The sequence below is a fragment of the Microtus ochrogaster genome, unplaced genomic scaffold, assembly GCF_000317375.1.
Source record: "Microtus ochrogaster isolate Prairie Vole_2 unplaced genomic scaffold, MicOch1.0 UNK4, whole genome shotgun sequence".
NCBI lineage: Eukaryota > Metazoa > Chordata > Mammalia > Rodentia > Cricetidae > Microtus > Microtus ochrogaster.
Genome location: NW_004949102.1, coordinates 11675985 through 11703752, shown reverse-complemented (window position 1 = coordinate 11703752; position 27768 = coordinate 11675985). Strand labels below are relative to the sequence as shown.

General features: G+C 50.8%; 1 protein-coding gene across 1 annotated transcript; it reads left to right on the top strand.

Moving 5' to 3' along the window:
* LOC101979337 (solute carrier family 23 member 1-like) lies at nucleotides 1-27404 on the top strand. The gene is made up of 11 exons (XM_005365813.3): nucleotides 1-137; nucleotides 1838-1995; nucleotides 13685-13844; nucleotides 16214-16395; nucleotides 17263-17380; nucleotides 18132-18288; nucleotides 19253-19506; nucleotides 24430-24594; nucleotides 24827-24935; nucleotides 25029-25124; nucleotides 26480-27404. The coding sequence occupies exons 2-11, from the start codon at nucleotides 1943-1945 to the stop codon at nucleotides 26734-26736; spliced, it is 1551 nt and encodes a 516-aa protein (XP_005365870.1). The 5' UTR covers nucleotides 1-137; nucleotides 1838-1942; the 3' UTR covers nucleotides 26737-27404.
* The last annotated feature ends 364 nt before the right edge of the window (nucleotides 27405-27768 follow it).

Genomic DNA, 27768 nt, shown 5'->3' with positions numbered 1-27768 from the left:
ATGGTGTGCCCAGTTCCCACACCAAAGGCCAAGGCGAGAGGCAGGATGGGCAGCCGAAGGATCCTAGCAGCAGTCACCTGGCCTATGGCGTCCTGGACAGCCCACCATGGTATCTCTGCATCTTCTTGGGGATCCAGGTAAGACGACCCAGCCAGAGCACCTGATCCAAGGTGGTTCTCTGTCAAACAGCTACAGATCTAATTAGTCAGCTGCCATTGCTTTCACATCCATCCCAGCTCTGTGAGCGTGTGAGGATGAGCGCTGACTTTTAAAAGAAGATGCTGGACCATTCTCACTTGAGTGGGGGCAACTGTCTTGGTTAATGGTCCACTTCACTTAGGTGAGGCTCCCAAGAAGGCAGAGAGAGGCACCAGCTGAGCATCTTTCACAGGGGTGGTGCTGTCAGCGGCCTCTCTGTTTCAGTTTTTGCGAATGGCTATTCTAGGATCAAGAGGTTTATTTGATCACAGAAAGGACCCGGCCCTGGTAGGTGGTATTCACCACGATTGCTGGACAGGCCAGAAAAAAGGAAATACTGGTGGATTCGACGCCTGGAGAGTGTGGTGGTTTCTACTGGTCTAGCTGTTAGCAGGCCAAAGGAGCCTGTGTAAGATGCTATCAAGGATGGGTGGGGTGGGGGAGGGGATAGTTTAAAAGTTCTGTTTGCTTAATGTGTGGGGCCCTGCATCCAGTCCACAGTCTCACCAAAATGGGTGGTAGAAGATTAAACTTGTGTTATTTTCCAAGGGATCGTGGGAGATCGTGAGAATGTGCCTTGGAATGGTCATGCTTTCTTTTCTGAAAACTCTGTCCCCTTCCTCAGAGCAGTCAAGCTGTCTTTGGCCATCAGTGGTTTGTGCAAGCTGCCAGGGAGTTTAAAGTCTTCCCTGCCTCCAGTATACTCCACCCCGCATCTGTCAAAGTGCGGTGCTGATCATATGGTTTAGATTATCCCAGAACACCCATTGAGGGGATTAATCCATATCTAATCCATTGGTTGACTGGTGCCTTTGAGACATAGCTCGATATGGTGACAAGAGCCGGAGCTGCCCCTTAAAGACCTGTGGCAGTTTATTTTTTGCCTGCTACCCTCCCGCTATGCCCACCTACATGACCAGGAGATGTGGAGCCCTCTATCCCTAGGAGGAGGAGAAGGAAGGAGAGAAATAGATGCGTACAAAAGATGCAGGTTTGTGTGGGGCTGGACACTTGGTATGACTCCAAAACAGAACTAGCTGCAGCCTATGAGTGAGCTGTTCCCACAACCCAATCGGACTGACCATTCCGAGGCCAGAGTGTGTGAAATAGTGGCTCATTCCCGTGCCATATTAATTTCTATCTATCTCCGGTTTGTCTACAACCTCCATCCATCTGTTTATCCCCTTGGTAGTGGAGGCTGCATGCAATGACTTCTAACCTGCTCTGAACTCTGGATCTGCTAGGTGGGACTCGATAAGTCTTTGGCCAATAGCTCCAAGCTCACACTGGGCTCCTCCTTGCTCATACCCACCCTTGCTGTGATCTTATTCTTAAGGCTGCACCTTAGTCCTATTTTATCCCCCTGTCCCTATTTTAGTTTCTGTCTCAGGGCATCAGTGGCCTTGTGCTCACAGCCCAGTCTCTCTGGTTGGGTCGCAGCTTCTTAGGACAGAACTTTCTAGTCCTCATTGCTCATTGGGATTTTCTCCTGCCCCTCACTGTCAGTCTCTCAGGGACCAGGGACAAAGTTTTCAGTCCTGGCCATGGGTGGGCGTCCCTGGGAACGATGCGCTTCTGCCTTGGAGGATGAAGATGCAGTCGACAGCGTCTCCATACCCTCCTCCTTCTCTGTCCACAGCACTTCCTCACAGCCCTGGGGGGCCTCGTGGCTGTGCCGCTCATTCTAGCCAAGGACCTCTGCCTGCAGCACGACCCCCTGACCCAAAGCTACCTCATCAGCACCATGTTCTTCGTCGCGGGCATCTGCACCCTTTTGCAAGTGTTCTTAGGAGTCAGGTAGGTAAACTGCTCTCCGTGGATTATGAGTTCTGCTGGCTGTGGTACCAGCGAGGGTCTCCTTGGATGCTGCTGGGATGAGAGGAAGCTGGCTGGAGCGAGGAGTAAGAGATGATGATCTAGGATGCTTGGTAAAAGGTAACAAAATTCCATTTTATATTGGGGGAAATATATTCCTTCCTAGCTTACAAAATTAAGCTAAGAGAAACGCAGGGGACATGAGGAGCCACGGGCTCAAATGCTACAGGGCGCTCCTCTCTGTCTTTCTCGGTCTGTCTCTGGCATGTGTGTCTATGCGCATGTTCGTTTGAGTCCACATGTATGTCCTGGTGCACATGCCTGTGAGTGTGTGGAGGGCCAAGCACACCTTCAGGCACTGTGTCCCAGGAGCCATTCGTTTTATGTTTGAGGCGGGATCGCTCGGGGGGTCTGGAACCCTCCAAGCAGGCTGGCCTGGCTGGCCGTCAAGCCCCAGGGATCCACTGGCCTCTGCCTCCCAGTGCTGGGATTATAGAGCACCCCACTACACCTGGATTGTTTTGGGGAGAGGGGGACTGAATTCAGATCTTTATGTTTGTGTAGGAAACAAACACACTTTGGATTGAGCCGTCTCCTCTGCCCTTGCAGCTCTCTGTTTGCTCAGGCCAGTCTCAAATGTTTGTGAGGCCCTTGATAAGGATAAACCAATGAGGACTCAGACACTCCGTGGGTCGATGTTAGAGAGTTGTAAATCAAACTGACACACTGTGCGCTGAACTATGAACCCATCGTCCTATTTGGAAGGCCCGAGTTGAACCGAGGACTCTCTGGCTGCAGCTCGGTGTGGACCCTGGCAGTGTAGAGGCCAGCCTCCGGGCCGTGGCCTTCTTCCTTCTCTTCCAACCCCCGTCTTTGGTCCAGATCACAAATGGTCTCCCACGCATGAAAGGGGACACTCTGGCCTGTACATCTGTGTTCCACCTGGAGAGAACAGAGTTCCCTAATAGCTACCCCCGCCATCTTTAGGCCTGGGGTTCACAGCTTCTCACCGTTAGCTTTCAGGAGGCGGGCCTGGGAGAGCGAGGCAAACTCAGGGAGAGGCAGAGGACCACTTGAGCAGAGGATCTTGGGAGACCTGGGGAGAGGCGATGGAACTGACCTGAGTCCAAATGCGATACTTTTGGGCTAGGAGTGGAGGGCAGGAGCTGTGAGTCTGAAACCTGAAGAACCAGGTACACAGAGACAGTGGAGGCCTAAGAAGATGGATATCCCAACCTAAGGGAAGAGAAAGAACCAGTTCACCTTCCTGTTGTCTTTTTGTTCTGTTTCGAGGAAACAGTGTCTATGAGGAACAGTGTCGTTGCTGCTGAGCGATCGCCAGGCTTTTCTGGAAACACCCTCACAGATGCACTCTGACGACTAACTATCTGGCCATCCCTAACTCAATCAAATCGATACATTAAATTAAATTATTAGACATCTCTAAGGCTCAGGGACCATTATAAAAGAGGGGCCTGCAAGTATGTGGGAGCTGGAAGACAGAAGGGCTGTGAATCTCATTCTCGAGACTCCACAGGGCCAGCACAGTCACGTGCTCACAATAACTGTTCTTTCCTGAACCGTTCACGCAGGACTGGCGGCGGGGCTAGCAGGGATTTACCCTCTACTGCTGAACTATTGACTCTGGGTAGCTTGTGGGAGAGGGCAGGCATTGTCTCCAGTTGTATACCCACTGCAGAGTCCACCAGGCTCCAGTGGGTAGCTCCAAAGATAGGCAGCCCTAGTTCAGCTTAGCGGACCCCAACTCAAGCCAAGAGAGGTGGATGTGAAAGAGGTTTGCAGGAAAGGGCGGGGTCTTGACTCCCACAATATGGAGGGCAGGGATTGTAAGTTACTGTCTGGGAATCCCTCTCTTCGGAACCCTTCCGCCAAACCCATTGTATCCAGTGCTCCCGCCTTTGATATTTTCTTAGCACCCGGTCCTGAGAACAGATAGCCAGTTTTGAACAGCCTGATGCTGCTATAGTTTTTGGTGTCATCTTTAGGAAAGGGCACAGGAAATTATGAATACAAAATTATGTAGAAACAAGAATACTTACAGGAAAAAGTAATCTACAACAGCAAATCACAAAATTCATCTTATTTTTTATATTTATTTATTTTTAGTATCATTATTTTTGTACATGCATGGAGGCGTGTGTGTCTGTGAGCATACATGTACCAGTTAGAAAAGGATGCTGGGTATCTTCTTTGGTCTATCTTATTTTTAAAGACAAGGTCTCCTTCTGAACCCAAAGCCCACCATTTTGGCTAGGCTCACTGCCTGGCATTCCCAGGTCTGTCTGTTTCTGTTCCTTCATTGCTGGGGTTACAGGGGAGGATGGAACTGCTGTCTGCGTCTTTACAACGTAGTGAATTGAATGTGGGGGACTTTCCCAAACCCCCAACACAAAGTCAGGACTAGAATTCAGGCCGCAAGTGTCCACACCCAAGGCTCTTTCACAATCAAAATGATGTTTTAGTTTTGGGGTGATTTGTCATTTTCTCTTCCCTCTTCTGTCACCATCTCTGTGAGCTTGCATTTTTCCCAAAAGTACAATGAAGAAGCCAAAAACTTACCAAATTGATTGTAGTCTACATTTTAGGGCCCTGAACCCAGACTCCTGCCCTTGCCAGGGTTGGCCCTGGGACTAAGAAGCCACAGTAGTCACATACCAGAGACCTGATGTCCCTGGCTGGGTAGGAGCCGCCTCTCACCCTGCCCATGGAGAGTTACTTGCCCTTATGATTGGAGCAGCCCACTCCCCCAAGGTTCTGAAGCTGTTCATTTTTTAAGGAAAGTTTGTAACTGTGCCTCCTTTCAAAGTTTATTTTTGTCAATTTCATTCGTGTTTATATTGCATTTTGATTATTGTCACGGCTCTCTTGTTCTCCTCCCATCTCCTGACCCCCTCACTACTCCTAGCTAGTCTCCTCTTATATTTTCCCTTTTTTTTCTTTTCTTCTTCTTTTCTTCTTTTTTTTTTTTGGTTTTGTTTATTTGTTTTTTGTCCCAACCAGTTTCCTCTCCCAGTTCCTTCCCACCTCCCCTTCATCAGGGCTGCTTACCGAGCACAAGTGAGGACTCACTTGCAGCAGCATGGATGCCTTGCCAGCCACTCTACCCCTGAAGAAAACATCCCCCCCCCACACACACACACAACCTTAGTTACCAGCAGCTCCTCCAGGAGTCAGTGGGGCCCTGTGAGTCCCTGCCCCATCCACGGCAGAATGTTGGCAGGACCAAACTTGCTGCTGTGAGGTCGTGGTGCCACGGCTGTATCCTGGCTACAGACAGCATGTTCCAAAGGTCCCTCTAGACTGGACCTCTTAACAGTCATCTGTTTCTCCTCCTGCACGACCTTCCCTGGTCCTTGAAGTGAGTGATGGAGATGAGAACTCTAATAGCTCCTTATTCTCAGCATTCCCATCAGTTATGAATCAGCAGTCACCCCTCACCCACCATGACAAGAAGCTTTTCTGGCAAAAGCTGAGAGCGACCCTAATCTATGGGCATACATATAAATATTGAGAAGGCAGTTTGATGGGGACATCACAACCCTTTGATGCCATGAATTATAATCAGAGAAAAGCTTAAGGTTCACATTCCAGTCTTGGCTTTAGCTGTGGGAATGGAAAATCACTTGCCTTCACTAACTCTGGGATTTTCTTATTGGCACAATGAAACAATTGATTTGATAATATCCCAAAGTCTCTTTCATTTCTGATATTAGGGCAGTAGAACAAGTATATCTCGGCTGGTTACAGGAATGAGTGAACCTGGTAGCTTTGCTATCTAGGTGCTCTTTACGCTAATAATGCGTCAGGGCTCAAGGGATTCAAGGAATTCATACCCCAGGAAATAAAATTAAGAAGTAGATCGTGGGAAAACCATGATTGTTTATGGAAAGTGTCTTTAATAAAGCTGGATACAGTTTGGCTTGGAAAAAAAAAAAAGAGGTAGATCATGCTGGCATCATCCGACTATGTGGGAGTAGACAAGCTGAGCTTGGCCCCACCCATGGAAAAGCGTTTCCCGCTCAGGTCCTCGTGAGTTACTGTCTGGGAACCGGAGGCTTTGATAATGAGTTTAGGACTGAATCAAAGGCCAAATAGATCGGGTTAATCTGCTGGTCAGTGATAATTCAGTAAGATTTCGGGAAAACAAATCAAACCTAGTTACAAAATGGTCAAAGAATTCCAAGAGTCCGTGCCTGCTCCACCTGACCCGAGAGCTGGGAAGGACTTTCCCAGTGTGGGGCGGGCTGGCGGCTGTAACCCTTGACAACCTTCGCAGCAGCTTCTGTAGCTTGACTCTGGGCTCTCGCGTGTGCTCCTTGACTGACTGAAACTCACTGAGGTTGTAAAATGAGATAAACCATTCATTTCAAAACAGTATTGTTGCGTTTAATCTCTGGAGGAAGTAAAAGGTCGTCTGTGCGGAGCTTCAGATTTAACCCTGTCTCTGGCGCTGCTGTAATTTTAACCTGGGGATTTCTGCGGGGGTGGGGGTGGGGTTCAGGCAATCCCTCTCTCTTTTATCTTGGAATGCCACAAAAGAAAAAACCATTCCTGTGCCTAAGTGCTTCTGACTCTTCACACCGCCATGCTCCAGGGACTCCCTCATCCATGCCTTGATGCAGCTCTGTTCCTATCCTTGGTTCTGTTACAAAGTTGTTAGCATCAGACCCTGCAGCCCTGGCAACCAAGGCTCAGCCACCCATCCTCAGTAGGTCAACTAGTCAGACTGAAAAAAAACAGATAAAAGATATTTATTCCACGTGACTACGTTGGGAAAAGGGAAAGAGCCCCAGTGACACTGTCCCCTTGGGAACTCCAGCCTCTGGGACCTGACACGAGGTTTAAGTTAGACATAAGAGGCAGGAATAACTAAGCATGCCCGGCCAAGGCGTAGTTCTGCCCATCACTGACCCATCTTCAGCTCAGCTCCAGTCTCTCCTGCAGGGTGGTCTGGCAAATTGTCAGAGCTATGTGAACTCTCTCAGGAAGATGCGTTCTTCTTTGAACTGGTGCCAAGGCGGCAGCCCTTTTCTCCTCCCAGCAAGAGACTCCAGGGCACATTCCAACCTCTTGGGGTCCACTGATCCAACAGTTTGATATCCCGGGGAAGGGTATGAGCGTCTCTAGAATATCTTCCTTCCTGCCATCCCCAGACCTCTGGCTGGAGCAGGGGCAGGGTTAACCATATAGGGGATCAGGGCAAGCCAGTGATTGGTCACATGAGGAGGCCGCGGGGCCTGGTATAACGCAGGGGGACAGCTGAGTCTGAGCTAGCGAGCACTTGTCTCGCAGCGGGGGTGGGGATACAGGGGCACAGGGGCACGGGGCACAGGGTCACAGGCAGCCAGGATGCCCTCATGTCTATCACATAGCCGTGGCTCGCGTTGGACTCAGTGGAAGTGGAGACAGGAGGGTCAGGAGTCCAAAGCCAGTAGTGACCATATAACAGTTGAGGTCGGCCTAGGCTACCTGAAATCCTAATCTCACCCTAGCCCTGAAAAGAGAGAATTAAATCAGAGAATGTATACCAAGTGGTTAGCTCAATGCCTGACACAGAATTTTTTTTTTATAGAAATAAAAGGACAGTACTATCTATATCATTTTGCACCTAGCCCCCCCCCATTAAAATAATTATTTAAAATGTAACTATGGCAAACAGAAAGGCTTCCCTGTTGGCACACACAGTGCTTCTTAAACACCCCCACCACACCCCTGTTGCAATAAACACATCCCTGCGATAGCACTTTCTAAAAGCTGCTCACTCAGGGTTCCGCAGAGTAAGTATGTTCTCGTCTTAACCATGTCCTATCGAATTGTTTCAAGTCTGTACCACTGTTACAGTGGCCGATGTAAATGATGACCGGGAGAGTAAGCATTTCTGTAAAGACAGACAAGACAGCTGAACGTGTACTGTGGCACAGGTGGCAACTGCGACGTCGCCCGCGTGCTAATAAGGCTTATCTAGTTGTTAGATCAAAGGAATGTGAAGACTGAAGGTCGGTGGCTATCTAACTGTGTGCATTGCTGTTTAGCCTGCGTCACGTCTGCACTCAGGTATTGGATCCTCTGGAACTGGAGTAACAGACAGTTGTGAGCAGCCATGTGAGCGCTGGGACTTGATCGGAGCACGTTATGTGAGCCTGCACACTCTAGCCTGTACTTGAGAGCAAAGAACCCCTGTTTCACTTGAAACACTTACCTTCTTGCTGGAAGATTCCGCATAGGCCAAAGTCAGGCCGTGTTTTCTGTTTACTTGTCCCTGACTGGATGAGACTCGTTCAATCACAGTGAGTGTAGGACAGACAGAGTGTCCTTTGCTCCTCCTGTCTAGAACACTTGGGTACTGACAGTTACTTTCCTTTCCCTTTTAGAACAGTCCCTGAGCGCTGTCTGGGATGCCTGGCTTGTTTTCTGCTCGCTTCCCGACCTGGCAGGCTCCTTGTTCCAGCTATTTTTTTTCTTCTCACTCTGCTCTAAAGTCACTGAGTTTATAGTCCCTTGGACAGTGTGAGTTGACAAAAGGTTCCCCTTTATTTTTTTTTTTATATTTAAAACGTTGTATTTATTCCTTGGGGGAGGTGTCCCACACATCATGATGGTTCTGAGGACAGTTTGCAGGATCAGTTGTTTCCTGCCACCATGTGGGTCTCTGTGGTGTAACTCGGGTCACCGGGCTCGACAATAGGGGTCCTTACTTGCTGTGTCATCTTGACGGCCCCAGGTCTCCCTTTCTTCATCATGGACAGCTTCCAGGACTCTTAACTTCTCTTATTAAGTGACCAATTGGCTCAGAATTCCAAAAGTCTCAGCAGGACCCCTTCCCCTTCTGTCTCATGAGCTGAGACTCTCGGCCCTGAGGAACATAGACTGGGTGGGCCCTGGGCTTCTGTGTCAGCATCATATGGAGCCTTATATGACTTCCTGGATCCTCCCACAGATGTGCGGGAAGGTCGGGACCTCTTAGGGTTCCGGAGGTTCTAACAGAACTGTACATGATAGACATATTAGTGATAGGGAATCAAGAGAGGCTGGCAGAGGGGGCAGGGAGGGAGGGAGGCAGAAAGGGAGTGGGGAAGACGGTGGCCTCTTGCTTGTTTCTCATAGATGTGTGTCATCTTGGACTTAGGATAGATCATTAGTGAGGTCACCTGTGAAGTTCTGGTTTGCAGGATACAGCACATGTCAGATGACCAGGGACCATCCTTATCAATGATGGAGTCACACCTGAACTTCGGTTTTTGTCTTAGGGTACTGCGTAAAGTGTTTGTATTTTTCTGCATTCCTTGGGTGTACCAACAACGTGTGGAAGAGACATATTTGCATGTTTGCTCGCTCTCCAGGTTATCTCACGAGCAACCTATCTCCTTCATCATCCCAGCTCGCCCTGTCCCTTCCCAGGCTCTGCCCATCCTGTCATCACCAATACTTGCTTGTGTCTCACTTCCTCTCTCTGGAATGGAAACAAGGAGAAACCCCTAGGAGCACTGTGAAGGAGAAGAAAACCCCAGGTCTCTATGACTCACTGTAGGTGAGGTGGGGGATACAGCCTGAACACCAGGGCCAGGCCCCGGGCCCACCCAAGACCTGGTCTGTCTGGTTTGTTCCTCTTCCGTGTGAAACTAGCAGCCATGATGATGCATGAGCTTGAGTTACACAGTCTGCAAACACCTGATTTCCTCCACGCCACTTGAAGCGAGTGTAAGCGTTAGTCCTATTGGATAGAAGGGCAAGCTTAGGTACAAAGAGATGAAGTGACTTGTTTGTTTTCCACTGAACCTTGTTTGCTAAGTGTCACCGGTTGCTCTGGTTGCCACAGCAAAATGCCACAGACTGAGCGATTAAACACTTGTCAGCAGAGAGCTCAAAGGGAATGAGAGAATTTATTCTTGAAACAAATGGTCAATCATCCGTTGCAGAGTAACACTCTAATTTGGAAACGGTTTCATGAAGCTTTTATAGTTATACAACAGAAGCAATTACAGGCTGTGTAGTAAGCATAACACTGTGATACTTTAAGGGATGTTGTAGCAAGAGAAAGACGTGATTGACTTTGCTTAGGAAACAGAGGCTATGGCACTTAGAAATGGCAGGGGGTGGGAATGTAGCTGGGCTGGTAAAGTGCTTGCATAGCATCCTGGGAGTCCTAGGTTCAATCCCTACATACATTCCTGGAACACTAACACTTAAGAAGTGGAGGGGGGGGTCGGTAGTTCAAGGTCATCCTCAGCTACGTGAGTTTGAGGTTGGAGTGAAGAAGAGTCACCGAGCGTGAAAGCACTCTTGTACTCTGGTGTGGTGGGTACCATGGTGAGCATGGCAGGATGCTCACAAACCTGCCACCTCAGCTTCCCATATTCCAAAGGAGCTAGAGGGCAGAAACTGACAGAGATTTAATCTATTTGCACTTTGATTAACCCAGGGAGAGGGTTTCTTCCCCGCCATGCAAAGACTAGAACATACGTTACTTTAGCTGTGGGACAGGTTAACTAGCCCTTCGAGGGGTGGAGTCTGAGGCCCAGAATGTCCCCACTATCTGTTACAGAGACAAGTTTTTATTCAAATTCAGGTGAGGAAGAAAATAGGCTTTTAAATATCATCCGTTCTTTAAAATATTTAGTTTTGGGGCTGGAGAGATGGCTCAGCGGTTTAGGGTACTGACTGCTCTTCCAAGGACCGGGGTTCAATTCCCAGCACCCACATGGCAGCTCACAACAGTCTGTAACTCCAGTTCCAGAGGATCCAACACCCTCACACAGACAGAAGCTCTTCAGAAGTCAATCCACATCAGCAGCACTGTCCCTCAGAGTAGGCAGACACGGTAGGCAGCGTGAGCCATCCTACGTGGGTGTAGGGACTAAATTAGGCCCTCTGGAGAGCAGCAGGTGCCTGTAACCCCTGAGTTGTCTTTCCAGCCCAGAAAACACTTTTTAAAATGAAGATGAGGGCCATCAAAATGGCTCAGTGGGTAAAGGCACTTGCCCACTAAGACTGATGACCCGAGTTCAATCCCTAGGACCCACATGATAGAAGGCGAGAGTTGACTTCTGCTGTTGCTTCCTGGTCATCACACATGCATACGCACACACAAACAAATAAAAGGTAAAAATTTAAAACAAAAGCAAATGCAATGCATTAAAGAAAATATGTATGTCACTTGAATGCTGCCTCCTTTTGCTGTTGTTCACCAGCAGGCCAGGCTTACCTACGCTTTGTCATCACTGGACATTGGAATTTGGGGGCACCGAGGACTCCCCAAACTTGAATGCAGCTGTCACTGTAACCTATTGAATCTGGGCACTTTTGTGGGGGTGCATTTAGGTTTGGGGGATGTGCAGGTACATGTCTGTGGATGTAGAGGCCAGAGAACTGTCCTGAGTGTGGATTCTTAAGCAAGAATCGTCAGAACTGGATTTTGGCAATATCGGAATTCCGCAATGAGTTAATAGTAAAAACGGCCATGAAATGACACGACCAAATGCCCGTCTTCAATGGCCTACTGGGATGCCTAGTGGCTGTTTGTGAGAGCTTTATCACACGCCTACAAAATGAGAAGAAACCAAAGCGATCTTTTTAACATGCTGCAGGTCTTTGGTGGTGGCAGTTTCAGCATTCAAGGGACTCCTGCTCTCCTGGGTCCCGGTGATAATGACACTGCCAGGACCCAGGAGGGACCCACTGCCATACAGATTGTAAGCGTAATTAGAGTATTTATAGGGACCAGAGGGGCGAGTTCTTATGAATCGTCACTCTGTGAGGTCAGGGCTGCATGTACACAGAGAAAGGACAGCAAGAGTAGAGCCGGCTCCTCTTGGTCTGCAGGGACAAGCGACAAAACCCCAGTGGACACTTGGAACTGCACTTTATACTGACCTCTGCAATGCGCTGTTCTTTCCAAACATGCCAGTGAGGGAGCTGATTTATGAATAGGCACCGTAGGTGATTAGCATGAAGTCCAGTAATAAAATAGAATTGAGATAAGTATGATAATAATTATCATGATAGTATCGTGATAATTTCTTTTGAAAGACGAGACAAATAGAAATGTTTTCAGAGTACATTTGACCACGTGTAACTGGAACCATGTGGAAAACAAGACCATGGATAAGGGTGGATGACTGTACAAGTGGGTGTTGCCTCTCCATCACGGCTCTGACCCTTACGTCTGCCGCATGACGAGTCCTCAGTGAGCATTTGATGACTGAGGTGCGGGATTGCGGCTGAACAGACAACTGTAAGTTCTGTATCGTGTGTTATATGCTGTACTCTTGCCCTCCATACAACAGTGTATGCCGTGCTGGCCCCTTTCTGCCCTGATGCTCGGCTTTAGGACTCTAAAATGAAGACAGTTGCACAGCGACATTCACACACATACATTAACACGCCATTCATGTGTTTCAACCCTCTCTGCACTATGCCATCTTTTTTACTTTGGGACTTCCTGGCGAGATTTTTGAGACTAAACTTTAGCTGCCGGGCGGTGGTGGCGCACGCCTTTAATCCCAGCACTCAGGAGGCAGAGGCAGGCGGATCTCTGTGAGTTCGAGACCAGCCTGGTCTACAAGGGCTAGTTCCAGGACAGGCTCCAAAACCACAGAGAAACCCTGTCTCGAAAAACCAAAAACAAACAAACAAACAAACAAACAAACAAACAAACTTTAGCTGCATGTTGGCCCTGCCCAAAGGTGATGAGCAATAGTGGATCTGTTTGCTTTGCAGGGATGCAGAAACCGAGTTTGAGTTCCAGAACCCACATAAACAATAATTAAAAAAAAAAAACAAAACAAACTGTGACGTTGGGCACTTGTAGTTCCAGAGCTGAGGAGACAGAGACAGGTAGATGGTGCCTAAGGAACCACACTCAGGACAGTCCTCTGGCCTCAACATCCACAGACATGTACCTGTACACCCCCAAATCTAAATGCACCCCCACAAAAGTGCACAGATTCAATAGGTTAGTTACAGTGACAGCTGCATTCAAATTTGGGGAGTCCTCTGTGTCCCCAAATTCCAATGTCCAGTGATGACAAAGCGTAGGTAAGCCTGGCCTGCTGGTGAACCAGTTGTTGGAGGCCGCTTACCGCATGGGCTTCCGTGTGGACTGGGTTCGTTGTCACGGATGTCAGAGGATCCGGAGGTGGCACATCTGAGAACGGCCCTCAAGCCTGTTGTGATAAGGAGCCTGAGGCAGAGGCCTGAGGTTGCCTGGGGTTCACAGGAGCCCAAAGGAATCCAGCAACCTAGTTTTGGGGCTGCATAGCTCTCACCAGTGTGGAAATAATTTGTTGGGGACTTGAGATGGAGAACGGCAAGCTGGGAACTGTGGGGGCGGGGTCAGTGGAGGATGCTCACTGGGCCTGGGGTAGAGAGCGGTAGCTGTGGTGTTCTCCAGGTCCCATGCAGGCTTCAACAGTGTTCAGAGCCTCATCCTTTCCTCCTGGCAGGGTCTGCATGTCTCCTCCCCTCCCCACTGCTGCCGCTTGTCCGAACTCGCACAGGCTCCATGGATTAGTCATAGAGTTCCGTGCGACTGAAGGAGCAGGGGCCCCGTGCTGCTATTGAACTAGGAATTGGGCTCAAAAGGCCCTTTGGGGCTTGGCAAAGGCCAGTGCGGGAGGATCTTGGCGGTAACCACATTCTTTCCCTCCTTCAGGCTGCCCATTCTCCAAGGAGGGACCTTTTCTTTTGTGGCACCTTCTTTGGCCATGCTCTCTCTTCCTGCCTGGAAATGCCCGGAGTGGACGCTCAATGCCAGCCAGGTCAACACCAGCTCCCCTGAATTCACTGAAGAGTGGCAGAAGAGGATCCGAGAGGTAGTGGGAGAGTGGGCCGCTGAGTGGATCCCCTTGCTCTCTGGTCTTTAGCCAGCTCTCTGTTTTATTTAATCCACCAACACAGACAAGTCAGACAAGGGTCCTGTCCTCAGGAAGCTGTCAGTCCAGTGGGGTGTGTGTGTGTGTGTGTGTGTGTGTGTGTGTGTGTGTGTGTGTGTGTGGTGAGAGGGAGAGAGAGAAACACTCCAGTAAGAAAATGAAAACAAAACGGGCTGATGGGCAGCAGAGGATTGGAAGCCGTCTGCGTGGGGAACACGGGGACAGAACAGAAGTCTTCTTGAGAACAGTATTTGTGCTCCAAGGAGGCAGCATTCAAGTGACATTCATATTTTCTTTAATGCATTGCATTTGCTTTGGTTTTTGTGACATACAGGGATCCCTAATGCAGGAGTCAGCAAACTATGAGTCTTAAACCAAATCCTATCTATCTATGGCCTGATTTTATAAATGTGTGTTTGTGTGCATGTGTGTGTGTGTGTGTGTGTGTGTATGTGTGTGTGTTTGCTTGCATGTATGTTTGCATACCACATTCTTGCAGTGACCTCATAGGCCAGAAGAGGACCTCAGATCCCCTGGAACTGGGGTTAAAGGCGGTTGTGAGCCACGATGTAGATGCTAGGAACCAAATCTGAGTCTTCTGCAAGAGCAGCAAGTGGCCCTAACCATTGAACCACCTCTCCATCCTCTGTGGCCCATTCTTCTGGTGCCAAGGACTAAGAATGACTTTTCTATTTCCAAAAGGTTGTTTGAAAAAAATAATGCGAGGCAGAAACCTCATAATCTAAGCATCGTCCTTCTTGGCCATTCACAGATAGGGCCTGCAACTCTTACTATACAAAACAGGGCTAAGGTGGCCTGTCACTTTCCTTTCCCTACGATTGCCCCGAAGAATCAGCGCAGTGAGCCACAAGGCCAGTTCTACTCATTATTAGCTCTTTGTGCTACTAATGCCAAGGTCTTCCAGAGTGCTGAACAGCCAAGAGAGCGCTTTTGAGTGCTCTTGGCCTCAACTGATCAGTGCTTGGTTGTTTAATTCCCTCTTGGGATGGAATGGCTCCCCCTTGTCTACTGAACATCTGCCTCAGTGGCAGAAGCCAGAGATGGTCAGCAGGTTGACTGCACAGGAAAGGTCCAGCCAGTGAGAGCAGCTGCAGGAAAGCTGGCACACTGAGATCGAAGGAACGGTCAAAAGGGAACAATTCTGTTTCTTCTCTTTTCTTTTCTTTCCCATGAGGGCTGGTGTTCAAGACAGGGTTTCTCAGTGTAGCCCTGGCTGTCCTGGAACTCTATAGACCAGCCTGGCCTCAAACTCAGAGATCCTCCTGCCTCTACCTCCCAAGTGCTGGGATTAAAGGCTTATGCCACCACCACCAGGTCAGATACTGTTCCTAAAGAAATGGTTGCAGAAAAAAAAAAAAAACCAGAACCATGGTATCAGGTGTTCAAACACACGAGCCTGTGTGATATCTTTGCCCATAAAACACAACAGCACTATGTTCACATTGAAGAAATTGACAGTAATGCTCTAAGAATACATATAGGGGATTGAGAGGCATCCAGGTTGGCAGAGTGTTCACTTTAGTGTGCACAGAACCCTGGGTGTGATTCTCCGCAGCCCATAGATCAGATGTAATGGCAGCACTCTGGAGGTGGGGGCAGAGAATCACAAGTTCAAAGTCATGGTGGATTCAAGGTTAGCCTGGACCGCATGAGCTCCTATCTCAAAATAAAATATAATATTTTTAAAGAGAAAAGATACCATCAGCACCACTAAGGCAAAGGGGGAGAGACAGACTCGTTGAATCTGATAGACCAGGCGGCACAGAACCAAATCCGGCCTGTTCATTAATTGCTCAGCAGCACACACGCTAAGAATGGTCTCTGCATTTTAAGTGCTAAATTCAAACTTCCATGAAATCCCATTTTCATTGCCTGGGAATGAAGTTCCGATGGAACATGGCTTGCTTCTTGTCCTTGTCTTGCCTGGAAACACTGCAGCGCCTCCCTTGCGGCCACAGAGCCTAAAATATTATAACTGGCCTTTTGTGGGAAGGGTTTCCAGCCACTTGCCACAGAAAGGGAAAGACAGATGACAGAGAAGCAAGGTGCTGACCTTGTGACCGGGCCTTCCTCCCTATAGCAACTACAATCCACAAGCAGTTGTGAAACCTGCCTCCTCAAAGCCATAGTTAATGAAAATGGGAGCTTAGCACTCCCTTCCCCTGCATTCCTTTGAGGTCCAGTTGGGCCTCTGGACTCCCCAGGTGTGGTTAGGTTGGCCAATAGGCTGCTGCAGCCAGCCCTGTGTGATGGCCCAGTCCCCACTGAGGCCCACACCTCTCCTTCAGTTGCAGGGTGCTATCATGGTGGCTTCCTGTGTGCAGATGCTGGTGGGTTTCTCGGGTCTCATTGGATTTCTTATGCGCTACATCGGCCCCTTGACCATCGCCCCCACCATTTCTCTGGTGGCCCTGCCTCTCTTTGAATCTGCCGGCAACGACGCCGGGATCCACTGGGGGATATCTGCCTTGTAAGTATTCTCTGAGGAAGGTAATCCATCTGGGTCCTGTTTGGTGGAAAGTTACCCACTAAACACTTTGAGAGTCCAGGATATTGGCAAACTCCTATGGTTTGTAAATACTTCCATGGCATTATCATATCTTAAGAAGGCCACAGTTGATACTTAGGATTTATTATGACTATTAGATATTTTAATCTTACTGATTCTCATAGAAACCGATTTATCACGGTAGTGTCTAAGAACATGTAGTGTTGATGAAAACTTGACTCCACTGGTCTCTTGCCAGCTAGGATTTCATCGAGCTCAGATGTGTACAAAGAATGGCCCCAGCTCATAAGGGTGTTTCTAGTCTGTGAGGGAAGACTGAGATCCCTGCAATACTGGGGGACCCCATGAGTCAGAGGGTGCTGTGTGTGGGGGGGGCTGGGGTGTTTATGGGGAGGTGATGACAGCCAAGGAGGCTCAAGGAGAGGGGAAATGAAGCCTCCAGCGTTTAGACTGGAGCTTAGGAGTGGCATCTCATTCACTGTGCCCCGTGTGATCCAAGAGAGGTGTGAGGTGCAGAGCTTCTGGGAGATATCTCTGACTCGGGCCTCAGTGGCTCTGATGACTGGCTTGATCCTGCTGCCAGCCACTCATCTCTCTGACTCCCAGAAGTGACGGTCTCCTGGCCCGCTATATCTCTTCAGCCAGCAGCATCTCCCAGTGGGGATCGACCCTTCTTCACGGATGGCAGGAGGCCTGTGCTTCCTACAGGGACCCAGCCAAGCCACCAGCTCAGCTTCCTGACTATTCCTAGAGCCTGGAAGGGATACCCTGCCCCCACCAGGAAGGATCCAGCCCACCAAAGTAGGTGACCATTTGTTTCTGTTTCAGGACCATCTTCCTCATCGTGCTGTTTTCTCAGTATCTCAAGAACGTCGTGGTGCCTGTGCCCGTTTATGGAAGAGGGAAGTGTCACGTCTCCAAATTTAACCTGTTTCAGGTCTTCCCTGTAAGAACCGCCCCTCGCCCTCTTTCACTCTTGGTTCACTTGGAGCGTGTAGCGCAACCTCCCTATGCCTGCCTAAAACCAGTGCTCACGAACCTCTGGAGGCCTCTTCCAAGGAGGCTGAGGCCTGTGGGTGCGGGTGGCGCCCCCTGGCGGTTGCTGGCATACCGTCTTGGGTTCCTACTCTGAGCACCTGCATGGGACAGACAGCTTTAGTCCCCGGCTGCTTGCATAGCTAAACCCTATGACGGCTTCACCTCTAATGATTCGTGGGTATCTCCTTTTCCAGAGATTTCTAGAAAGATACTTTCACACAAATTTCTCTCTGACTCCTAGAAGCAACGGCCTCCTATTGCCCCGTTCCTCTTCAGCCAACAGTCTCCCCATTCTCTAAGTGTTCTGGGATCTCACCATGGTTTGGGCTGTTCGAGGAGCGGGTTCTAATCCCATGGCATAGATGAAGATAAGCACACAGCGGGAGAGCCCGATTGTCACCCTTTGGCCATGGGCTCCGCCCAACATGAACATTTCTGTCCCACTCTGACCCAGGTCTCTTTCTGTAGTGAATTTTCTGCCTCTCTTGTCAGTCTGTTCCCTTAATGTGCTAATTTATCCATAGACACAGCAGATTCCTGTTGTCAGTAGCAGGGTCAGTCACCTGCACACCCCGGGTCTCAGAGTACCTTCACCCCACCCCCACACACAGAGGAAGGGGTTGGGCGGGCAGAGTGTGAAGAGAAGCTCTCTCTGGCAGGTGCTGCTGGCCCTCTGCATCTCATGGCTCTTCTGCTTCGTGCTCACTGTCACCAATACCCTTCCCAAGTCCCCCATGGCATATGGGTACATGGCCCGTACAGACACCAAAGGCAGCGTGCTGAGCCAGGCCCCTTGGTTCCGCTTCCCTTATCCAGGTGAGGAGAAATGGGTGTCGTTGTTTGGGACACATGTTTCCTGGGACTGTCTAGGGGGTTCAGTGTACTGGATGGAGGGTTTAAAAAGTCTGGGGAGGGATTGCAAGAGGGGCATGGGCTCCAGGGAGATCATATCTGATCTCTAAGAGAAAAGGGTGAAGAGGGAGATTCTAGATTGTTCTAAGGCATGCACGTGTGTTAGTGGGGATTCCACAATTGCTGTATCGCAGACAAAGAGCCCCAGCCCTCTGTTCACCTTTTCTTTTGAAGACTGAATACTGCTAAGTTACCCTGGCTGACCTTGAATTCACTCAGAAGGGCAGGCAAGCCTTGTCTCTGTCTCCCAAGAAGCTGGGAATTCAGACACCAAACCCAGGCTGTTTTGAATAGCCCCTGGGAGCCATAGGTTAGATTCTCTTATTCCAAGAGCCTAAGCCCCTCACCCTCCTCCATACCCAGAAGCCCTTGGCCTTATGGTATGTAAGGGAAGCTGAGCCAGAAGCCTGACTTTCAGGCAGATCTTTGGGTCTCCTGATAGGTTCAGTGGATTTCAAACAAAGGAGGCCTAGGACTGAGTTAGAATATTTTGGGGGAGATCAGAGCTTCATTTAGACAACTCAGGTCTTATCTTGGAGTGTGCGAAGGTAGCCAGGGCTGAAGGCTGGCCTGTCTGGTTCATGGGTTGTGGATATAGCAGTCTCTCTAGTAGAGACTTAGCTTCCAACAACACCAAGGCTGTCTTTGAAGAAGACACCATTTCTGCCTGTCTGTGCATGGTGACCTCTGAGTCTGGACATCTGCTTCACCCACTGGGTGGAAGGGCGGCAGGAGTTGCTGAAGTCTCTGGCAGCTGAGAGCTTTCCTAGTCTGAAAGCCTTCCAGAGAGCCTTCTGGCAAAGAAATGACTTGGGGTCGGTCTAGCAGCTTCCTCTGGCCGGACAGCCCCCTTGGGTTACCTCTGCAGGACAGTGGGGCCTCCCCACCATCAGCCTGGCTGGAGTCTTTGGAATCATTGCTGGAGTGATCTCCTCCATGGTGGAGTCGGTGGGGGATTATCATGCCTGTGCTCGGCTGGTTGGCGCCCCACCCCCTCCGAAGCACGCCATCAACCGGGGCATCGGCATTGAAGGCCTTGGCTGCCTGCTGGCAGGGGCCTGGGGCACCGGCAATGGTACCACCTCCTACAGCGAGAACGTCGGGGCACTGGGCATCACCAGGGTAAGGCTGCTGATGGAGGCTCCTGGGGTGGCCCCGGGTCCCTGCAAATTAACTTCCTGTTGTGGTTGTGAAAACTCACAAAGACTGGCTTTAGACAAAAGCCATCCTGCTCATCTGGCAGTCAGAAACGAGATAGGGACTGTATGCGGCTAAAGTAGAGGTGTGGACAGGGAAATACTCCTCTCAGGAGGCCCTTTTACAGGCTGCCCTGCCTGGAGGCCATGGCCCCTTCTTCCATCTTCTCATCACAGATGTGAAAGGTTGTCTGCTTAGGAAGACTCACAAAGTTATGCTTGACCCTCAGTGTGATCCAGAAGACCTTCCCTAGCTCACTACCCCCAACTGAGGCTCCAGGAGACCCTCCCTAGCTCACCGCCCCCAACTCAGGCTCCAGAAGACCCTCCCTAGCTCACTGCCCCCAACTCAGGCTCCAGGAGACCATCCCTAGCTCACCGCCCCCAACTCAGGCTCCTCTGCAAAGCACATTGGGGAGCATGGCAAGGCTGCACACTTATGCCCTAGGGGCCAGAGTATGGCCATCTCTGCAGGAGGCATGATCTCAGTGTCAACACTTGGCCTTCTTTGGTTGTGCTGGACATTCATTGCCTTTAGCCCAGCCCTGAATATCCAGCTGCCCCTAGCCAGACCCGACTCAGGGTCCCAGGGCCCCTACACCCAGAGACTTCTGAAACACACACATGCTCCATTTTTCTGCGCTCCCTGACTTAGCGAACCCGTCTGCCGCTCACGTCATCTTTAACATCTTGCTGTCCTTGAACTTCCTGCTGGGTTCTCTACCGGGTTCTGCGCCTGTCCCCTTTGCTCCCTTCCTGGTGCCACAGACTGCACGATAGGGTCTCACGTTCTCCCTTCCTAGGATCTTGCTCATCTCTACTCCATTCACTTTTGACTAGTCTCTACCTACCCGCTTCCTACTAGGGAGCCCAGGATGGCATTTCTAAATGGTGTTGAACCAACAGCATCGTGCTGCCCCCGTAGTCCAGTGTGTCTTTGCAGGGGTTTCCAGTGCGATTTTTGTGAGCTCGGGGAAACTATACGGTCCTCTCCCCCACAGCATCCCAACTTGCAGTGTCCATGGCTCCCACAATAGCTCCAGTGTGCAGCCTGGAGACACTGTACCGTCCACTCCCAACCCCCGAGGGAACTCTGCCACTGGTGGAGCTGAAATCCTCAACCAAATCCCAGCCAGAGTCACCTCCATAGCAGCTCCTGGCTCTCTGGACACTCTGGAGTCTTTGATGCTCTCCCAAGGCTTCCAGGGCCTTCGGTCAAGGCTGTGTGCTCTGGAAATGTAGCGGCGGACTGTGTAAGTCCAGCAACAATGCCCTTCCCATTAAAGGAAATAAGTCCCATGGAGAACAGAAAATTACATTACATAAGACAAATTTCTGTGGACATAGTGTCTAAAGCAGGGCCTTTTAGAGGAGATGGAAAAAGCAGGGAGTAGAGGCCCGCAGGCCCAGGGCTAGCCATGACTCAAGCTGGTTAGATTAGCCCTGAGAAATTGATGCAAGACCACTTGGTTTTTATGGGCTCACACTCCACCCTGTGGCCTTTTCAGGCATTGCAACAATGGGTTCTTTACGGTGTGTGTGTGTGTGTGTGTGTGTGTGTGTGTGTGTGTGTGTGTGTGATGGGCGGGCAGGCTGAAGGCCACAGAACTCCTGTCACTTCTCTTGGATGTCACAGCTACCTGCCTACCTGTCAGCTCTCAGGCCAAAGGGGGAGACCCAGGTCTCACGAGGAGCTCCCATGGTGGTGTGCTTGGGGATGACCGCCCTCTCCTCCCCCTCCCCCCCCTGCCGCCCCATGAGACCGTTAGCACCACAGGCTGGACCTGAAGACCCACCTGTGGTACCTGCAGTCACGCAGGTCAACCGCTCAGGTGTTAAACAGAGCATCTCTGAGGACTCAGTCTAGAGAGCGAAGAAGGAAGAACAAGCAAGCTCATAATCTGTTCATTGGTTGCCGTATTAGTGGACTTCAGTTGGCACTAAAATACCTTTTAAAATTACTTTCTGTCTGTGGGGAAAGCACAAAACAGAAGCTCACCGTCTTAACTGTTTGGAAGCTGAGTTTAGTAGATTCACGCTATTACACACCAGAAGTTCAGCCTCTTCCGTCTCACACAAGTGGGGCTGCATGGTGGTACCCTTTAAAAAATCAGACAGAGAGGGAAAGGGAGGGAGGCTTTGCGTGTGCCTCTGTGCCTGTGTGTGTCCAAAGCAGATTCCATGGCAATAACCAGCCCTCTCTGGAAATGAACTAGGGCAGTGGTTCCTAACCCCTCTAGGAGGTCAAATGATCTTTCCACAGGGGTCACTAAAAGCATCAAAAAATACAGATTTCTATGCTATGATTCATAGCAGTAGCAAAATTACAGTTATGGAGTAGCAACAAAAATAATTTTATGGTTGAGGATCACCACAACCTGGGGAACTGTCTTAAAGAGTTGCGGCATTAGGAAGGTTGAGGACCACTGTACTGGCGGGGGGGGGGGTCTCCTTTAAGATTCTGGGTGGAAACAGCAGGTGCTGCGTGAGATAAGGTTTGGATAGTAAATAAATCTCCATGTAGGCAAAGGGGAAATCCGAGTCCATCGTATTAACACTTGCTTGGTGAGGAAATCTGCTGAGTAATCCCAGTGAGATGCCTCTCCCGGAGGGAGCCGTTATATCACACCATATCACCAGCTTTAAAACCCCCAGGGAAGAGAGTGAAGCTTCCTCCTGTCTTTATTTTTATTGTAATAAAAGATGCATAATAAGAAACTTACCATTATAACCATTTGGTTACAATGGTAGGTTTTTAAATTTGTATTTTAATGCGTTTATTATACACCATATATAGTATGCTTTGACATAACTCCCCTCCAATGTTTTGACAATGGGTTTCACTATAAAGCCCAGGCTAGCCTCCAATGTCTACACCTACACCTCCCGCCTCAGCCTCCTGAAGGCTGGGATCAGTGTGACCGCAGTGCTGTGGCATCAGGCACACTGACCTTGCTAGCAACCCTTGGCACTGTCCTCTTCCTCCCATCCTGAAGGGCCCCAACTCCTCATCCGGTCCATGTCTCATCTTCTCCTTGTTTCTCTTCTCTTTTCCCCTTTCCTGCTCTTCCTCCTCCCCCATTCCCCTCCCCCAGCTCCTCCTTTCCCCTGCAATCTTTTCTGCTTCCTGTCTCCGTGGATTTGCGGACCCCGGAGACCTCGTGTGAATGGAGGCTTATTATCTGACTTTTCTGAGTCTCCTGGCACAGTGTCCTCAAGGCTTATATCAGCTACTTTCCCACTGCTGTGATAAGATGCTATGACTAAAAGCAACTTAAGGAAGGTTTATTTTAACCTCCTGTTCCAGAAGGATAGAGCCCTCATGACATCAAATGGAGGCAGGGGCAAGAAACTGGCTAATCACATTTTAACCACTCACAGGGGTGAGGGGGGAGGGGGGGGGGAAGGAGGGGGGAAAAGACAGAGAGCAAACAGGCTTAGGAAGGACAGCAAGGCTGTAAACCCTCAAAGCCCACCCTGTACCCAGCAATACTACAGCTCCTAAATGTTCCATAACCTCTGCAGACAGCACCACCAATAGGGAACCATTTTTATTTAAATCACAAGGCTCACCCACACATGGCAGCAGGTGTCAGAAGTATTTCCTTCGGGGAGAATCCTACCGCATTATATGGCTTTGTTTCTGCCCCTCCCCTGCCCCCAGGGCCCTGGAGGATGGAGCACATCCCTTGCTCTGGTTCCCCCCACTCCCCTGGGCACAGCAGCCCCGGCACACTGATTTCCCTTGTGCTTTCCAGCGATCCAGGCTTTTCCCAGAGAGTTCACAGATGCCGCTTTCTCTCTAGAATATTCTCCCACTGAATCTTTGGGTGACTGGTGCTCTCTCTTCCCTTCCTTTCTTGTAAATTGGGTGTCCCCACTGGGCAGACCAGGCAGCCACCACAGAGTCACCCTCAGTGCCCACTGCCCTGTGCCTCTTCCGGACACACCCTGGACTGCTGCAGGATGGTCCTGGTCCCTTCGTGAGATTCCCTGTTTGTCACTTGTTCCTCCTGCTGAGAGACAGATGCTCCATTTACAGAGCACCAGGTGACATGGGGCTGGAGATGGACAAGGTGTAAATCAGACGCTCACACAGCTGTGAGTGTGCGGTGCTGTTGCTGAAACCTGATGGCCGCTGGTCGTAGGAGACCCTGGCGTTGCACGGGGCTCCCATAGGGCTTTGGGCTCCTCTCTTTAGTTTTCTCTTCTACAGAACGAGAGGTGTGTACAAGGCATCCTCTGTCCACCCCCCCACCCCCACCCCCTGCGCCTTTTGTGGCCAGTGTCTCTGGCGCTGGGTATCTTTACAGTGCTGTGGGCAAGGAGTAGGTGTGGAAGTTTTAATGAGGTTCACGTCTTTGGAGGAGCATGGGATGTGGCAGGGAGATAGAGACATTCCTTCCTCATAAAAGCATGAGCAACACGGACCTGTGCACCACGCTGCGGAAGAACCTTACTGTCTCTGTCCCCTGCAGTTTCCCCTTACTGAGCATTCCGTGTGCGCAACGCGTACCGTTCCAAATATCCACAGGCCTTGTCATACTGAATTGTGTGGTACCGTAGTCTCATGTGGTAGATGTGGAGGCTGACCTTCAGGAAGGTCAGTGATGTGCCCAACGGGTGTGAGAGAGTCCAGCAGGGTGGGGAGATAAGGGCTGAAGCCAGGACCCGAGTGCCTCCTTCACTTCTCCTCGGCTCAGCGTGCGAGCACGGGGATTGGGCAGTTTTGGCATACGCGGGGCCCCTGCAGCAGACTCACAACAGCAGTGTGAAGGACGAGGGAGGAACAGGTTTCCAGGGCGTCTACCTGGCCTGGTGCTCCTATCCCTTCTCTCTGGGCGCGCAGGTCGGGAGCAGGATAGTGATCGTCACCGCAGGCTGCGTGCTGCTTCTGATGGGCATGTTTGGGAAGATTGGGGCGGCATTTGCCACCATCCCTACCCCAGTGATCGGAGGCATGTTCATCGTCATGTTCGGGGTCATCAGTGCTGTGGGGATCTCCAACTTACAGGTGAGGGACCTCAGTGAGCAGGAGTGCCACACCTCCTGAGAGGAACCCCGGGAATGGAGCTGTGTGGAAGAGGGGGAGGAGAGGGGAGGAGGGAGAGGGTGGTGCCTGTGGTCATAGCAAACCCCAAAGACAAGAAAGAAGCAGCCAGCTGCATCCGACCTCTCAACCAGCCACAGTGCGCATGCGTAAGGCTTCTGTGGCCCTGCTGACTTGAGGACCCTTTTTCCCATAGTATGTGGACATGAATTCGTCCAGGAACCTCTTCGTGTTTGGTTTCTCCATCTACTGTGGGCTCGTCATCCCCAACTGGGTGAGCGAGAACCCTGAGAAGCTGCAGACGGGTGAGTCCTGTCCCCCCCCCCCACTGCCGCTGCTGTGGGTGGGAAGCAGGGCGGCCCTTGGTCCCACAAACGGTCACTTTTGTCTCATTCCAGGGGTTCTCCAGCTAGACCAGGTCATCCAGGTGCTCCTGACCACAGGCATGTTTGTTGGCGGATTCCTGGGCTTTGTGTTGGACAACACCATCCCTGGTAAGGCCGCAGCCACCTGAAGCTGGGCTTGTGGGCGTCTGGGCAGCGATGGGGCCGCTGGAGACATCCTGTCAGTCAGAGTAAGGCATGGCTTACACGAGTCAGCTTGAGCGGCTGCCAAAACACATCACAGAATATGGTGAGCAAAGCTGCAATTCTTCCTCCAGTCCCCAGACCGGGACTCCAAGGCAGGCTGGTTCCTCACAGGACCTTTCTTCCTGGCTTGAAGAGGGCGTCCTCAGGTTGCCTTTGCTTGGGACTGGCGTGTTTCTGCAATCTCCCTGTGTGTCACAATCTCTTTTGTGTAAAGAAGACAGGACTGGCTGGGGTGTAGCTTAGCTGGTAGAGGTTTGTGTAGACACACAGTCCCAGCTTCCGTTTACACCTGTGTGTAAACTGAGATACACACCTGTAATCCCCGTGCAGGGTGGTGGGGGGCGGGGTGGAGGCAGGGGAATCGGGAGTCCCGGGCATCCTCGGCTATACAGTGAGCTCCATGCAAGCCCAGGCAGACTGGAGCCTCTAACAACAGACTCCTTGTAACTTTTCTCCTCTTTAAACATCACTGAAGAGTACTAACAGCCCCAGGATTAGGCTATCCATGTATGACTTCCCAAGGGATACAGGTCAGCCATAGCAGGGCCCTAAAATGGAGGATGCACCAGACACGAAAGGAAAAAGAGATGGCCTTGGCTCTCTTAAACCTAGAATATAATTATTGCTGGGGGAACCACACATATCTTCCTTCCTTCCTTCCTTCCTTCCTTCCTTCCTTCCTTCCTTCCTTCCTTCCTTCCTTCCTGTTTCTAACTATCCATTATACATGTAGCAGGTGCCACTCACTGAGAATACAAAGAAGTGAGCTACGCCTCTGCCTTCCACAAACACACAGGCTAACAGAGGAGATGGGAAGGGAAACAGACAAGCGAAAGGGGTATAGTGGGGTGAGGCTTGGGCTGAGCTCACCAGGGGTGCAGGCAGCAAGGAGACCGCCAGTGAGGGGCATAGAGATCCTATCACTGTGGCTTCTGGGGAGACAGCCACACCCACCCTTCTCTTCTGTGCCCTCCCCAGCCTCTCCTACGAACTTCTGTGACGTCACCTGCTTCATGCATTCTGTTTTCCAAATTATACTCCCCACCAAAAACATAAGTGCGCCTCCGGGCTGCAAACACACACGGTCAGGCTGCTTCTGTGTGCCAAGGAGAGCCCTGAGGTTCCGTGGTTGAGGCTGAGGCTGGGCACAGCATGAGTAGCAGCTCTGAGATTGTCTAATGAGCAGAGAGGATCTGTGGTTCTGGCCAAGGCTTGGACGGGAAGTGGAAGTAAACTCAGGGGCTTCCTTGACTTTTCAGGCACCCTGGAGGAGAGAGGCCTCTTGGCATGGAGTCAAATCCAGGAGGATTCTGAGGAGACCCTGAAGGCCGCCAAGGTCTATGGCTTTCCCTGGGGAATTGGCACCAAGTTCTGCACGTCTTCATGGACCCGGGCCCTCCCGTTCTGGCCCAAGCTAGACCAACATGGGGATGAGGCGGGAGTGAGCCAGCTCACTCTGTGTCCCCAGACTTCCTCTGGAAAGCACCTGTGGAGTGTTACAGAGACCAAGATGTGAAGAGAAGGTCCTGACCCTCATCTCCTCATAGCCAGACTCTGGCCACCCATCTGCCAGCAGAATGCATGGACCTCTGTCCGCAAATGGGTGCCCAAGGGTCTTTCTCAGCACCTCCCACACCGCACACTGTGGGGGCCAAGCAGCGTTGATGAAGAGCTCGATCCTGTGAGGCTGGCCTCAGGGTGTCCTGCTGTGTTTGAGCTCCGGTGTGGACGATGAGTCTGGGATCTGCACAGTGCTAGTCCGCTTTGCTCTGCAGTGTTCTGGCGGATCGGGAGTAAGAGCATGGGGTTGAACAGGGGCAGGCTGTTTGCTGAAAGGCGAGGGGGCCAGGCATCCTGGAATCTGGCCACTCAGGAGGCTGCCCGGGAAGGACACAAGCACAAAGCTTGTCTGGGCTGGAGTGACTTTAAGGCTAGTGGACCAACTTAGCACTAGCACGATCCTGTCTCAAAATAAAAGTAAACAGCATGCTGGGGATGTAGCCCCGAGATTGAGTACTTGTGTGGTGTGTGCACAGACCCAGGTTCAAACCTCAACACGGAGGGGGGGCTGATATGATGGTTTTGTCCCCCTCTCCCCGGAGCCAAGGACCTTGTGGCTTTCCAGTTCTCACTGAAGCAGAAGAGCAGTCAGGAACATTCCCTTACCCCTAGATCCCTCTCAGTACCTGTCCAGCTTCAGGACACAGGGCCTGGCCTCAGACATCTGGCTAGAGCTGAGGCTAGACCCATGGCTGCCTCACGCTGCTTCACCCCAGGTTCCCACTCTCTGCTCCTCCCATGGAGTAGTGAACCCTAGAACCCTTTCAAGGTGACAAAGCCCTAGCATGGAGGAATCAAGCTCCACTGAGCCCATAGACTGTGTCTGCCAGAGCAGGACTTCAGGCTTCGGGGCAGCTGCATTTCATTGTGGATGCCTTCAGAACCTTCCACCGTTTCCCAGGGGGGCTCAGCTCAGGACTTCACATTTTGATAGGGAGAGAAAGGATCCATTGGATCCATCGGAGCTCCTAACCCACCTTCCCCACCA

Bases quoted from the DNA above. Each gene is read 5' to 3' on its own strand.
- LOC101979337 (XM_005365813.3), top strand. From the start codon at position 1,943: ATGTTCTTCGTCGCGGGCATCTGCACCCTTTTGCAAGTGTTCTTAGGA. The intron at 16,396-17,262 runs GTAAGTATTCTC...TTTCTGTTTCAG, and splicing joins CACTGGGGGATATCTGCCTT to GACCATCTTCCTCATCGTGC. The intron at 17,381-18,131 runs GTAAGAACCGCC...TCTCTCTGGCAG, and splicing joins ACCTGTTTCAGGTCTTCCCT to GTGCTGCTGGCCCTCTGCAT.